Source organism: Alexandromys fortis, unplaced genomic scaffold (genome assembly GCF_014885135.2).
Source record: "Alexandromys fortis isolate MF-2015 unplaced genomic scaffold, M_Fortis_MF-2015_v1.1 scaffold_173, whole genome shotgun sequence".
Taxonomy (NCBI): Eukaryota; Metazoa; Chordata; class Mammalia; order Rodentia; family Cricetidae; genus Alexandromys; species Alexandromys fortis.
Window position 1 is genome coordinate 842,327 of NW_026068051.1, and position 15,808 is coordinate 858,134.

At 45.8% G+C, this 15,808-nt stretch overlaps 1 protein-coding gene across 5 annotated transcripts in view; it reads right to left on the reverse strand.

Annotated features, from left to right (window-relative positions):
• Positions 1-1,665: 1,665 nt before the first annotated feature.
• Positions 1,666-15,808, reverse strand: part of Tubd1 (tubulin delta 1) — a 20,680-nt gene continuing 6,537 nt past the window's right edge. For 4 of the 5 annotated variants that reach the window (XM_050119556.1, XM_050119553.1, XM_050119555.1 and 1 more), the window contains 6 exons: positions 14,746-14,962; positions 12,738-12,969; positions 10,410-10,574; positions 7,614-7,754; positions 4,203-4,386; positions 1,666-2,478 (listed from right to left, as the gene is read on the reverse strand). In XM_050119556.1, the coding sequence (XP_049975513.1) occupies positions 2,376-2,478; positions 4,203-4,386; positions 7,614-7,754; positions 10,410-10,574; positions 12,738-12,969; positions 14,746-14,962 (1,042 nt within the window). In that variant the 3' untranslated portion in view covers positions 1,666-2,375. Of the gene's footprint in view, positions 2,479-4,202; positions 4,387-7,613; positions 7,755-10,409; positions 10,575-12,737; positions 12,970-14,745; positions 14,963-15,808 lie in introns of those variants that run through there. The other variant, XM_050119557.1, reaches the window with a different exon arrangement.

Below are 15,808 nucleotides of genomic sequence, written 5' to 3' on the forward strand. Positions count from 1 at the left end.
TCTCTTACATTTGCATCTACTATTTTAGATTTAGGCCTTTTGTTTAGGTCTCCTTTCTACTTTCAGATAAATTTTGAAAAAAATATAAAATAAATATCCCCAATGTTCCTTTTTATTATTATTGTTGTTTTGTTTTTTGAGATAAGGGTTTCTCTAACAGTCCTGGCTGTCCTGGAACTAGCTCTTGTAGACCAGGCTGACCTTGAATTCACTGAGATCCACCTGCCTCTGCTTTCTGAGTGCTGGGATTAAAGGCCACTGCCCCGCTCCAATGTTCATTTTTAAATAGCTGTGTAAAGTAGCTGACTGTGTTCAGAGTCGATGGTCACACTGTAGCGTTTGACAACATCTCCCTCTTGTGGCTCGATGCATTCATTTCCAAAGGAAAATATACTTACAGAATCATAGTTCTCAGACCCAAGTAGTGGCTGATGCTTAACACTTGGGAGATCATAGCAAGTTTCAGGCCTTCCTGGGCTACAGAGACCCTGCCTCAAAAAAAAAAAAACAAACAAAACTCATGCTAGGGCTGGAGGGATGGCTCAGGGTGAAGAGTACTTACTGCACTCGCAGAGAACAGAGTTCAGTTCCCAGAACTAGCACCTCTACCTCCAGCCCCAGAGGACATAACGTCTCCTTCTGGCTTCCACGGGGACCTTCATGCATGTACACAGCCACACACAGCACACGCACAAGTGCGCACCACACACACATACAAATCTTTTATTTATTTATTTATTTATTTATTTATTTATTTATTTATTTATTTATTTGGTTTTTCGAGACAGGGTTTCTCTGTGGCTTTGGAGCCTGTCCTGGAACTAGCTCTGTAGACCAGGCTGGTCTCAAACTCACAGAGATCCGCCTGCCTCTGCCTCCCGAGTGCTGGGATTAAAGGCATGCGCCACCATCGCCCGGCTACACACACAAAACTTTTCTTAAATCCCAGGTGAATACTTAAAAGTAATTTTTTTGCTTTCATTTGAACTGTGAACGCTTATGTCATGTTCAGTAAGTCTTTTTTGAATAAAGAGGAAAGACTTAGAAACATGGAGATTCCTTGGATTCTTACAGCTCTGTCTGCCAAGTGTTTTGGAATTCTTTTAAATGAGGTTCCAAGGGGCACAGAGCTGCCTCTGGTGGCTGAGGCAGAAGGATCTCTTGAGCCCAACAGTTTGAGAACCTGTCCTAATAAAATGATGTTCTTTATAGAAACACTGCTTTTTTTCCCTTACAAATGAAATACCAAATACATGCTTATGGCAGGCTTTCTCCTGGGCCACCAACCAGCTCCCGAATCACAGAGACTTCATTGTTTTGTTTTGTTTTGTTTTGTTGAGACAGGGTTTCTCTGTGTAACCTTGGCTGTCCTCCTTCTGCCTCCCAAATGCTGGGATTAAAGGCATGCACCACCACCACCGTGCCTCAAATACTCTTTAACACAGCTACTACACTCCAAATTGAAGTCAACACGGTCATCACTACAAATCACTTGTTGAAATAATCTATCCTGAAGAAAAATTAGGAAAAGGGGCTGAAACAATTCCTCCAAATTACACATTTATACATATTGTCATATCTAAAATGTGAAAAGCATGAATTAGTGGAAAAGCAGTTTTTTGACAATAGAAAAAAAGACTCAGCAACAGTTTACTAAATTCAGCATTCTACTTTATTACTTTAACAGATTGAACTTTAGAACAAGTATTTGTATTTATCTATTCTTTTTTTAATATTTATTTATTATGTATACAATATTCTGTCTGTGTGTATGCCTGTAGGCCAGAAGAGGGCACTAGACCTCATTACAGATGGTTGTGAGCCACCATGTGGTTGCTGGAAATTGAACTCAGGACCTTTGGAAGAACAGGCAATGCTCTTAACCTCTGAGCCATCTCTCCAGCCCTTTATTTATCTATTCTGAGACAAGGTGTCATGTACCCCAGGTTGGCCCAGAACACACTTTTATTTATTTATTTATTTAGTTAGTTAGTTAGTTAGTTAGTTAGTTAGTCTTTTGAGACAGGGTTTCTTTGTAGCTTTGGAGCCTGTCCTGGAACTCACTCTGTAGCCCAGACTGGCCTCAAACTCACACAGATCCTGGCTGTCCTGGGACTAGCTCTTGTAGACCAGGTTGGCCTTGAACTCACAGAGATCTGCCTGTCTCTGCCTCCTGAGTTCTGGGATTAAAGGCAGGCGCCACCAGTGGTTTGGCCTGGAACATTTGGCGTGGCTAAGGATGCTCGACTTTGCTCTGGTTCTCCGGCTTCTTCTTCCAGAGTGCAGGGATCTCATGTGACCTCCACTGAGCATGGCTCAATTTTGAAAATATTTTATTCGAAACTCCTGCGAGATGTTTTCCCTCTTGGTTTAGGTCAGAGATTACCATAACTGGCAACAACTTGTTCTAACAATGTAAAACTGTCCAGAAAATCTTCTTCCTCTATTCCAAATTTTGTGTACTGATGAACGTAGGCTCTGGTGGAAAAGCAGAAACTGTCAAATCAGCAAATCCAGGCAACTGAGAAACGTACACAGTAAGTAGACCTTTCCTGGCTTTTGAGCGTTCAAAGCTCACAGAACCTCTTAGGGGCCGTACGTGTGGGTCGCTGTTTACTCAGAACCAGTGAGCAGCATTGGTAAACTGTCAGCCTATCACCACGCTCCCTTTACCTTTGCTGTCCACGAGGGCACGGGGAAGGCAGCATGTCTGACTGCAGGCCAGGCAAACAGGTTCAGTTCACTCTATAGGAGGCGATGCCTCCAGGTCAACTCTAAAAGGAGCCCAGAAGTTTCCCTGGGGGTTTGACATTAGAAATGGATCTAGGGTTCTGCCTTGTGGTTTTCTCAGACCCTTCCTGTTGCGGAATATTATTTTCAGGTGTGTGACTTCTGTTTACGCCGCATTTGTTTAACTCTGTGAAGCTGTCACTCTGCCTGTCTAAAACACCTGATGGCCCTAATAAGGAGCTGAACGGCCAATAGCGAGGCAGGAGCAAGGAGAGGCGGGGCTGGCAGGCAGAGAGAATAAATGGAAGGAGAAACCAGGGAGGAGGGAGAAGGAGGAGCAACGAGAGAACAGGAGAGGAGGACATCAGGGGCTGGCCATCCGCTACACAGCAAACCACGGAGAAAGAAGTAAAGGAAGGTATACAGAAATAGAGAAAGGTAAAAACCCTGAGGCAAAAGGTAGTCGGGATAATGTAAGATAATAAAAGCTGGCTAGAAACAAGCCAAGCTGAGGCCAGGCATTCATAACTAAGAATAAACTTCTGTGTGTGGTTTACTTGGGAGCTGGGTGGTGAGCCCCTCAAAAGAGCCAAAAGAGTAAAATTCACACAACACCTTCCCACCCAAATGTTCTGGGTCAGGAGAAACCCAGCACCCAGAAGACCAGCGAGGGCAACCCAAGATAAACTGACATCATAGCAAGAGTAAGATGAGCTTGAACCAAAAGAGGACTTGGGATCCAGGTGAGGAGACAGGACTGCACCAGCCTGGGCAGATGGCGAGGCCTCGGGAATCCTAACCCTGCTCCGGCATCCGGGTAATTGTATTCTGACAGCAAAGAACTGTGGGAGGCTGAGAAGCCGCTAGGACTTCCCTGAATACAGCTGGACCTGAGTCCCCTCCATCCCCCGGACCTTTTTCTTGTCCTCCCAGTGCTAGGGACAGAACACAGGCAAGGTCTCTTCTCCTGAGCAGCATCTCCAGTCTCAAGGATCTGTTTTAAAAATCTTATGAAATTTTGAATGTTGCTTAGAAACTGTTCACTTGGTAAACAAGTCCTACAGTGTAACAGTAGTTTAGGAGACAAGCTGGAGAGAGAGAGAGCTCAGTGCTTGAGAGCACTGGGAGTTCTTCCAGGAGACCCAGGTTCTACTCCCGGGGCCTCCATGGAGACTCTCAGTCGTCTGTAACTCTAGTCCCAGGGCTCTAGGCATGCCTATGGTACACAGACTACATACAGGCACACATACACCCACACACATAAAATGACAGCACAGAACAATTACTGAGCCCTTTGCTAGCCAAGTGGCATACTAGGTGTTTTGCATGGTTATCTCATTGGACCCTTGCTGCACAGATGAGGGGTAGCCTTTAAGTCACATGCCCACGGCTTCGCAGCCACACAGCACACCTCATGCTTTACCTCGGCATGTCTGGCTGAGGCGAGGCAGTCTGGGACATCTCTTACTTACTTGGATGCAAACATATTCCACGCCTTGCCGACGATCATGTCGAGAGGCTTTACCAAGAGCTGGCTATTGCTGACCAGTGCCGCAGACTTCTCATACTTGCCGAAGGCTCGCTGGGTTTTCCATGTGCTGAAAGCGTGAAGAGGCTCCAGCCAGGAAGTATAGAGAGCTGGGTCTTTAAATCCCTCTGGAATTAGAAACACCACACACATGAGCAAAGTCCCTTTTACGTATGTGTGACGATGTTATAACGAGGGCTGGCAAGATGGCTCAGCAAGTAAACGTGCTTGCTGCCAGCCTGCTGACCTGAGTTCAAGTCCTGGTACCCACACGGCGACAGCACAGAACTGACACTCCTGCAAGTTCTGATCGCCACGTGTGTGCTGGGGCACAGGCGTGCATGTTACGTCAAGCACACATGTACACAAGCACACGCACATACACATGTTAAAAAAAGAAGGAAAATACCCAGTAATTCTGAAGAAGGACAGAACAACAGGGAAATCTGAGGAGAAGGAAGGAGCCCCTCACACTAGACTTCAGATAAAGTTTCTGGGCCAGAAGGACAGTCCTGTGCTTAAGAAGTCAACATTGGCTGCTCTTCCAGAGGACCCAGGTTCAATTCCTTGCACCTACAGAGGCATTCACAACTGTCTGTAATTCAGACCCAGGGGATCTGACACCTCCTTTTGGCATCTTTGGGCACTATGGATGCATGAGATACATAGAAATACATGCAAGCAAAACATAACACATAAAATAAGTAAATAAAATAAATCATAGAACAATTTGCAAAATTTTCTGTGAAGATCATCTGCAAGCCGGGCGGTGGTGGCGCACGCCTTTAATCCCAGCACTCGGGAGGCAGAGGCAGGCGGATCTCTGTGAGTTCGAGACCAGCCTGGTCTACAAGAGCTAGTTCCAGGACAGGCTCCAAAACCACAGAGAAACCCTGTCTCGAAACCCTGCCCCCCCCAAAAAAAAGATTATCTGCAAAGAGCTGTTTCAAACAGGAATGTTAAACTAGTAACGAAGCATGCTTGAGGCCAAGTGTCTGGCTGTGCTTAGGTCTCTCAGCTGCGAACTCTGGAATGTCACAAGACCGAAACTTTGTGTACGGTCAAAACATGTCTTAACTCCCTGATCTGATCAGCTCAGTCTGAGGAGACCCCTCAGGTAAAGTGGATCCTTGGTTTTGTGGAAGAAAAGAATTTCAAAATGAGCCAGCGGGATGCAGAGCGGGGCTTTATGAAAGATGTTTCTCATATAGAGCTTAAGTGCAAGGGTTAACAGAATGAGGTCCTCGGGCGGAGAGTAAGAAGACGGGGTAGGCAGAGACCAGGGTGGACAGAGAGCCACAAATTGTTTCTCATCTCTACACACATGTGAGCTGCGTGCACACAACCTCAACACATATTCCCATGCATGTGGACCCATAAAAGAGTTGGGCCCCATTGTCTATACAGTACTTTGGTGATTTCTGAAGTTACAGTTTTCAAGAAGTTGTTAAGGAACTTGAATGAGGCCACAGGGTACCCAACAGATTGTGGTGGTGAGAGAAACTCCAGATGGCAGGGATGAGGGAAGGTAGAGCATCTTCACTGAAAACAAAGATAGGAAGGCCCCAAGCCTGGTCACCGCTCTTTTACTGTGCCCATTCCTGTATAAAACGCAGCACCTGTGCTGACCGTCTCACAGAGAATGCTGATCATGCAGGAATCCTCAGTTTTTGGGTGGTGAGAGAGGCCCCCTTTCCTTCCTAAGTCCCCAGATTTCCCTCTTCTAGCCAGCCTTACATTTACCTTGTCAGCTCTGACCCAGTGTGCATGGACCCACTGTATATGCTCACTCAGCTCCCTAGGCAACCCTTTGAAATGGGACTCTGGAAGCCACCAAAATTGTACACATCTCGGGGCCGAGAGAAGACTCAGTGGGTAAGAGTGTAAGAGTGCTTAATGTATAAGGGGGGGCAGGGGTAGGCAAACCCCAGAAGCTTGCCAACCAGCTGCATAACCTGCATAGCGTCAGGTTCAGAGAGAGACCCCGTCTCGGAGGAATAAGGCAGGGAGCAGCAACAGATGGAGAAACCCTAGGTCCTCCTCTGGTCTCTGCATGTACGTGTACAGGCATATACACCCACATACTCATGGGCACACACCACACACATAGAAATAAACTCCTTACATTGTGCATAAGGGGGCTGGAGAGATGGCTCAGTGGTTAAGAGCATTGCCTGCTCTTCCAGAGGTCCTGAGTTCAATTCCCAGCAACCACATGGTGGCTCACAACTATCTGTTATAAGATCTGGTGCCCTCTTCTGGCCTGCAGACATACATGTAGGCAGAATGCTGTGTACATAATTAATAAATAAACCTTTAAAAATTGTACATATGGAGCCTGGCAGTGGTGACACATGCCTTTAATCCCAGCACTAAGGAGGCAGAGGCAGGTGGAGCTCTGTGAGTTCAATGCCAGCCTGGTCTACAGAATGAGTTTGAGGAGAGCCTCAAAACCCTGTCTTGAAAAAGAGAAAAAAAAAATTGCTGTGGAACATTCTTTTTACACTGCAAATACATATTGCTCTCATTGGTTAGTAAGGAGGTGACTACCTTATAGCTGGGCAGGAGAGCCAGACTAGGAGGATGCTGGGAAGAAGAAGGGTGGAGTCACCAGAGGCAGAGCAAGCAGGATAGGAGTCACTCTTGAGAAGCTCATGCCCACATCCTCTCCCTAAATGCCTCTCTTTCTATAAACCCTGGTGCCTAAGCCTATGCTGGGAATGTCTTCTTGAGCCAGCAAGATGGTTCAGCAGGGATGCTGGCTCCGAAGCCTAATGACTGGATCCGATCTCTGGGACCCACAGGGTGGGCAAAGAGAACCAACAAATTGTTCTCTCTCTCTCTCTCTCTCTCTCTCTCTCTCTCTCTCTCTCTCTCACTCACACACACACACACACACACACACACACACACACACGTACACTCTCTTGAAACTCCTCCTATTGAATTCCAAAGTTAAGAATACTGGCTTGGTTGTAAAGATGGATCAATGGGTTATGTATCCACCCCCTAAATTAGGTTGTCTTGTTTTGTTTTTAAAGACAGGATCTTACTGTGTAGCACTGGATAGCCTGGAACTCATTATGGCAACCAGGTTGCCTTCAAACTCACAGAGATCTGCCTGCTTCTGCCTCCTGAGCTGGGATTAAAGATTAGAAATCACTAAATTTGTATTAGTGTGGGTGGAGTCGGTTCCCTCATCCACCTTTACAGGAATGAGTTCCAGGTGCCAAATTCAAGTTTGTCAGGCTTGTAAACTAAGCGCCTCTCCCTCCGTACATCCCGACAGTCCCAGAAGTGAACACCCACATGATCCAAAACAGATGCCTCACTTTTTACCTGAAGTTATGCTTACCCATGTCGGCACTTTGCACATCCTTCCCACGGAGAATGACCAAGTTGGCAATGGAAGTGTTAAAACGAGGATCCTTGTGGACAGACATTTTGCCAAGAGGTGGGAGGCCTGAGGAAGGAGGCCGCACCTGCCAGTCAATACCTAGCACAAAAGAAAAGCTAGAGAGTTTATAGGCGGCTTTGAACAACATGAGAAGAATGTAGGTGTTTAGGTTGGGTGTGGTAGCACATGTCTATGAGCCCAGCACTTGGCAGGTAATGCAGGAGAATCGGCTGTCAGGAGATGAAAGCCCTTGGATAATTCACCACACACTGAGGTATATATTTGATTGTCTGTCTGCTTTTGAGGCAGAGCCACGCTCTGTAGCCTAGAACTCACAATGTAGCCCAGGTTGGTCTGGAACTTCTGCTTTGGTCTCTGAAGTGCCAAGTTGCGGGACAGGTAATAGACACCATATCCACTTTCTTTTTTTGGATGGGGTCTTACTGTGTAGCTTTAGGGTAGCCTCAAACTCACAATCTTCCTGCCTCAACATGCTGAGATTCCAAGCATGCACAACCATGTTCAACTTTGAGGCAGGTATGCAATGACACTTGTAACCCCTCCCTGTCTCTCTACTTGTATCTCTCTGCCCCCCTCATTCTCCCCAGGCTCTACCTATTGAGTAGCCCTGGCTGTCCTGGAACTCGCTGTGTAGACCAGACAGCTTTGAACTCACAGAGATTTGCCTATCTCTGCCTCCTGAGTGCTGGGAGTGAAGGCGTGCTCTACCACATCTGGTAGTTCTAGTCTCTCTTCAATCTTTCATTCCCTTGTTGGTCTGTTGCTGGGACATGTGGAGATGGATAGTGATGGTGACAAAAACGGGGCCCGTCTTTACACAGAGCAACCTGATAACATGAACAGTTTCTACCTAGATCCTTCACCTTGGTTTGTGCCATAAATATGTTTACCCATCTCCTTAGTCATGTATTCAAAAATGGAAACCATTCAGGGCTATGTGGGTCAATGGTAGTGCACTAGCCTAGTGTATGTAACTCTAGATTCAGTCCCTACACTACAAAAACGTTTTATATGCTTAAAGTCCATCTATAGCAAACTGAAAACAAAACAAAACAAAAACAAACCATTGACACCCTACAGTTCCGTTTGGAAAAATGACTAAGCAAACTGCATTTTATTGACCTGAGAGAGCTTGGCGCAGTGTGCCTCACCCTCCCTTGAAGAGCATTGCTTCTTGAGATATTAGCAGGTATTGCTAGAACAACAAGAATAGGTAATAGCTAAAGCTGGAAATAAATCAGAGCAAAATATTCAGAAATAGGGACATCAAGTTCAGAAGAAACAACTGAGAATGTTGAAAGGGTTTTATCTGAACGAGGGGAAGCAGAGGGCAGGGTCCTGCTCTGGGTCCTTTCCAATGTCCCCAGACACCACTGCACCACACTGTGGACATACCCGTGTCTACAGTGAGACTAGGATCAAATGCAGGACCTCCCAGATGCAAAAGCTCGGCTTGGAGGCTGGAGTGACTTAGTGGCTGCTCTTCCAGAGGACCCAGATTCTATTCCAGGCATCCATGGCCCACAACTCCCTGGGAATCTAAGGCCCTCTTCTGGCCTCCACAGGCACCGAGCATGTATGTGCAGATATACATGCAGGCAAAACAAACATGCGTATAAGATAAATAAAAATTTAAAAATTGTTTGTACTACCAACAGGCTTAAGTGAATTTTAATAACTCAATTCAATTACTTGATTTTTTTTTTTTTGTTCTTGAGACAGGGTTTCTCTGTGTAACCTCCTGAGATGTCCTGGAACTCGCTTGTATACCAGGCTGGCCTTCAATTTACAGAGAACCACTTGTTTCTGCCTCCCTAGAGCTGGGATTAAAGGCATGTGCCACCACCACCTGGCTATTACTTGGCTTTTTAAAAAAAATTAAAATAATTAATTGCTTGTGTGCTTGTGTTCGTGCATGTAGGCATGTGCTCATGTGTGCCACAGGGCACGTGTGGAGGTCAGAGGAGAACTTGTAGAGTGGCTCTTTCCTTCCCCCATGTGGGTCCTCAGATTGGATCCAAGCACCTTCACCCTGGAGCCATCTCATGGGGGCATGATCCTTTTCTTTTGAGGCAGGGTCTAACATACCCTAGGCTGACCTGGAACTAGCTATGGAGCGGAGTCAGGCGTTGAATTTCTGATCTTTCCGATTCTGCCTCTAGAGTAGAATTACAGGCATCTGCTCCTGATTTTTATGGGGCTAAGGACTGAACATGTCACATGTTACATGATAGGCAAGCACTCTTCCAATTGAAGTTGGAAGCCTTTAGTCCCAGCCCCTAACTACTTGATTTTTTTGTTTGTTTGTTTTGTTTTTGTTTTTCGAGACAGGGTTTCTCTGTGGTTTTGGAGCCTGTCCTGGAACTAGCTCTGTAGACCAGGCTGGTCTCGAACTCAAAGAGATCCGCCTGCCTCTGCCTCCCGAGTGCTGGGATTAAAGGCGTGTGCCACCATCGCCCGGCACTAGATATTTTAAAGCTACATTCATATATTACTTTGATTAAAATAAAATAAAGATTTGAAATAACATGACACTCATCTTAAATGTCCTTTTAAAGTAAAACTGTAAAGCCATCAAGAAGCCCTCTGCAATGTCCCAGGAGTTTCTGAAGGAGGCTCCCTGTCTAGAAGAAGGGGCCTTTATTTCAACCAGCCCAAGCCAGTTTATACTCAGGGCTCCAGGACAGGCACCTTCTCTGTATGTGGGTTGTCTATTTTAGAATATCCCTTTACCTTCTTCCATCTTTGCACTGGAAATAAGCATCTGTCGTAAATGCTTGAGGAGGCCAGCCCAGGTAAACGTGCTGTACGCCAGAGAGTTCTCAGACATCTGTGGGATGTGACGGATGCTCAGCATTTTAAATTCAGGGTGGGGAACTAAATGCTCCATTAAGTCTCCTGTAAGAAAACAAAACAAAAATGTGAACTGAATTTACTTCATCCACAGTGGGGCATTTTACACACCCGTGACCTGATGATGTTTTGAGTCAAATATATCTTCTCCATTTCCATAATTGCTAAAATAATACACTGGTGAATTTTCAGAGACAATGTCTGATACAGACTACATATTTGCATTATTATTATTATTAGACACAGGACATCACTGTGTAGCCCTGAATAACCTAGATCTCTCTTTATAGACCAGGCTGGTCTTGAGGTCACAAGAGATCCATCTGCCTCTGCCTCCAGAATGCTGGGATTAAAGTGTGTACTATCATGCCCAGATCTTTGCTTGATTTTAGCATGGCTGAAAAAACATACTTATAAGGGGTATGGGTATGGTGGCTCACACTTGTAATCCCAGTACTTAGGAGGCAGAGACAGAACAATGGCCCAAAAGTTCCAGGGCAGCCCATTATTATATATTATAAGACTCAGGCTCAAAACATAAACAGATATCCAGGCACGGTTGTGTACACCTTTAATTCCAGCACTCAGGAGGGAGAGGCAGACAGATTTCTGTAACTTAAAATAAGGCTAGTTTTGTCTCCATAGTGAGTTTCAGGACAGCCAGAGTCACATAGTGAGACCTTGTCTCAAGGAAAGAAGAAAGAAGAAAGAAGGGAGGGAGAGAGGGAGGGAGGGAGGGAGGGAGGGAGGGAGGGAGGGAGGAAAGGAGGGAGGAAATGAGGGAGGAAAAAAGGAAGGAAAGAGAGAGAGAGAAACACCCTATACTTTGCCAAAAGGCACATGAGTAGAGACAAGAGTGACTAACCACAAAGCTATGAGAGTTAATCTGCTTTTCTTGTCAGCCTATATTAACTAAAGTTCCTTAGATCATGTTCCAGATCTTGTATTTATCTAGCTAAATGACAATCAAGCCTGTATGGGGGGGGGGGGGATAGACACATAGTTCTGTGGTAGAAAGTCGCCAAACAGACCTTTCTAGTGTAATGATCTGTCCTGTGCCTTTAAGAGAGAAGCCCCACCCACTCCCTGCAGCGTTTTACCATAGCATTTGGTGCCATGACTCAGACTGGAACCAAATGTTATGGTAAAACTAAAATGGTGCCAGTGCTGTTCCCTGAGTGGCAGCAGCAGGTCATGAGACCATGGTGGGCCATGAAGGCCTGTCCCAGGGCAGCCAGTCCCACGAGGAGCAGAGAAAGTGGGTATTTATTTAGTGGGTTATGGAAGGGAAGGGAGAAGGGGGACTGGGGACAAGGAGAGAGAGGAGGAGAGAGAGGCAGAGAACCAGAGAGAGAAAAAGAAAGAGAGGAAAGGGAGAAGTGGGTAGAAAGGAGTGTAGTGGGGAGCAAGGCCCCTTGTTCTGTCCCTCCCGGCTAGCTTATACCCGAAATAATCACACAGAAATTGTATTAATTAAATCACTGCCTGGCCCATTATATCTAGCTTCTTCTCAGCCAACTCTCACATCTTGATTAACCCATTTCTATTAAATCTGTGTTTCACCACAACGACTGTGGCTTACCCCAGATCTATATACCTTTTATCTGTTGGATGTAGCTCAGTGGTGTAACACTTGCCTAGTGTGTGTAATAGCTTAGCCTCTATCCCAAGCTGTATGAAACACGTATTTCCACCCAGTGAATATTTTATCAAGTGTGCACTATTTGCCTTTCACTGTTTTAGATCCTGGGAGCACAGTGGTTTCACAGATGGTGTGGTGAGCGGGGAGGAGCACCTAGCTCAGCAGTTCTCAGCCTCCTAATACTGCAGCCCTTTAGAACAGCTCATCATGTTGTGGGGACCCCAACCATATAATTATTTGTGTTGCTATGTCATAACCTTAATTTTGCTACTATTATGAATGGTAATGTAAATATCTATATTTTCTGATGGTTTCAGGTGACCCCTGTGAAAGGGCCATTCAACCTCCAAAGGGATCTTGACCCACAGGTTGAGAATGACTGACCTAGAATTCACATTGTATGCTTTTGAGAAATTTAGTAACTTTTTGAGATTTTTCAGTAAGACAGTTCAAAGATGAAGGTGGGCCTGAAGACAGATCTTTGGGTATATCTTGGCAGTAGCTCCAGGTAACTTTGGGACTTTCATAACATATGGTTTTCTACAGAGAGCAGAGGGGTAGGGTACCTAGCGGATTCCTGCGGTAGTGAAATGAGCCATCCTCAGAGTACGTGGGCTGGAACACACTCCCCAGCTGGTGGGCGAGAACTTGATTGAGGTCTCTGAAGGAGATCTGCTTGATGTTCATCCGTCTGGCGCAGATCTTGTGGACAGCGTCATTTTCATGGATGAGGAGGGCATCTGAGGACCGGTACAAGTGAGAGAGAGTCAAGATGGAGTTGTAGTTCTGCACGATAACCTGGAGAGAGAGGGGTCAGAGACAGGACAGGGGAGGTGAGGGACGAACGGAGACTCCCGCTGGGAGTGATGGCGCACTTGGGAAGCAGAGCCAGGCGGGTCTCTGGGTCTGGGACCAGCCTGGGCTACATATTGAGTTTCAGGACAGCCAGGGCTACACAGTGAAACCCCAGGTTAACACAGTAACAACAGAAACGAAAGGGTGTAGATTCCAAAGGCGCCCTGCCTGGCTTCCAGCCAGGTCTGCTACTTTTCAGCAGCGTGGCTTGGAGGTTATTTAATTCCTCCACGCATTAGTTTCCTCGTGTGTAAAATGGGGACGGAAATATCCGCCTCTGACAGATGCAGGACCAGGACATAATGCGAAGAAAGCATACGCCAAGGCCAGGCATGGAGCACACCTTTAATCCCAGCACTCAGGAGGCAGAGGCAGGTGGATCTCTGTGAGTTTGAGGCCAGCCTGGCCTACAGAGTGAGTTCCAGGACAGCTAGGGCTACACAGAGAAACCCTGTCTCAAAAAACAAACAAACAAACAAACAAAAAATTTGTCTCAATAGAAAGAAAGATCATTTGAAGGCTAGCCACAATATCATGAACCCCAATATGAGTTAGTTGAAGGTCCCTCTTTGCAGCACCAGAAGGACCAACTCAAAAAACGGGCTCCCGAAAGATGTGCAGTCATTTTTGAAATTCCTTGTTGTGACTCCTACTACCACCTGGTGCTGGGGATAGAATCCAGGGCTAGAAACAAGCTAAACACATGTCTAATGAGTTACATCGCTGGTCATCATCTTTGGAAAAATTTTTTTCTTTTTATTATATAGTTCTGCTGTCATAGAGTTCTATATATAGGCCAGGCTAGTCTTGAACCCACAGAGATCCAACCTGTCTTTGCCTCTTGAGAACTGGGGTTAAAAGTGTGCGCCACCATGACTGGCTTAATTAAAAAAAAAAAAAAAGACACCTCAGATATACATGGTGACACATGCCTATTGCTGGACTGGATGGATGGGTCTTAGTCGGAAGTCAGTCTGGACTGCAAGTAAGACTGTCTCAAAAAACCAAGACCATAATGAAACAGAAAGACTTAGAAACAAAGAATAATTCATATATTTGGGAAAATTTAACCAAAATTAAATGAATTATTCACGTAAATTGAAATCAATAGTCTCAAAAAAGTGAGATCCATTATTTATTCATGTTCACTTTAAGATCAAAGACTATAGGGACTAGGGAAATGGCTCTGTGGTCAAAAGGACTGGATTCTCTTCCAGATGACCAGGATTGGGTTCCCAGCACCCACATGGCAGCTCACAGCTACCTAACTCCCCCAGTCCCCGGGGATCGGACACCACATGGGGCATAGACATACATTCACCAAATACTTATAGACATAAAATAAAAATAAATAAAATACTATGATTTAATTATTCTACTATTGAGTATTTACCAAAGAGAAATGGCATATGACCACACCAGATTCCTAACTGTGCCTTGATTAAACAAACAAAAAGAACAAAGAATACACAACATAAAACATTTGGTTAGGGGCTGGAGAGATGGCTCAGCGGTTAAGGGCACTGGCTTGTCTTCCAAAGGACCTGGGTTTGGTTCCCAGCACCTACATGGTGGCTCACAACCTTATAACCCCAGTACCAGAAATCTTACGCCCTCTACCAGCCTCCTTGAGAACTAGGCATGTCTTTGTGCACATACATACAAACCAGCAAAACACTCATGAAATAAATACATAACTTTTAATTAACGTGTTCATACCTCGCCAGTTCCATAAGGCCATATAACCTGATTCATTTTCAAGGAACTGGGGTACTCGTCTTGTAACTTCTGTGTAACGAAGGCTCCCAGCCCCGATCCTGTTCCGCCAGCCATACTCATAATGATGAAGAATCCGCTCAGAGAGTCACAGCTCTCCACCTCCTTCTGGATTAAGTCCATGATAGATTCTTCATGCTTCGGTCCATGCACAGAGGAGCTACGCCACAGCAGAAGGGACAAACACGGCAACCGTCAGTTTAACCAAAGGGATGTGGTATGACAGAGTAAGGACATTTAGGAGACAGAGGTCTTCGCAAAGCTATGGGAGTGGGGCCCTGATTGACAACATTTTATAGAGACAGGTTAAACACATTTAACAGGTGAATAGTGTGGCTATCTGTGTGTATGTGTTGTTGTTGTGTGTGTGTTTCAAGACAGGGTTTCTCTGTGTAGCAGCCCTGGCTGTCCTAGAACTTGTTCTGTAGAACAGACTGGCCTCAAACAGAGATCCTCTGCCTCCCAAATGCTGCAACTAAAGGCATGTACCACTACCCCCTTGGCTGAAAGTTCTTTTTAATTTTAGAACAATGGAATTATTTTCCTTACTGTTATTAATATCATCGTACGTGTGTTCTGCGTGTGAGTGTGTGTGTGTAAATGTGGGCCATGGTGTGTGTATGAAGACCAGAAGACAGCTCCATGGAATCTATCTGTCCTTCTGCCATGACTGAGCTCAGGTCCCCGGGTTTGGGAGCGATTGTCCTTCCCTCCTGAGTCACCCCTCCGGCCTCATCTATGGTGTGAGAGCAGCCCGGGAACTCAAGTTCCTGCTTCAGCCTCCCAAGGCTGGGATACCTGGCCCTCTGGAAATTCTACAGCACAGCAAGCCTGGGGAACTACTGCCTTGTACCAGCCTTAGAGCTGGATGCCTGCAAGGTAAGGCTGCTGCACCGATACCAAGTGTGCAGCAGGATAGTGATGGAGACCGGGCTGCCGGGACCTTGGTTTCAACAATGGCCTTTACCTGAGCACAGGCAGCGGAGAGTAAGAGGTTTTTTTTTTT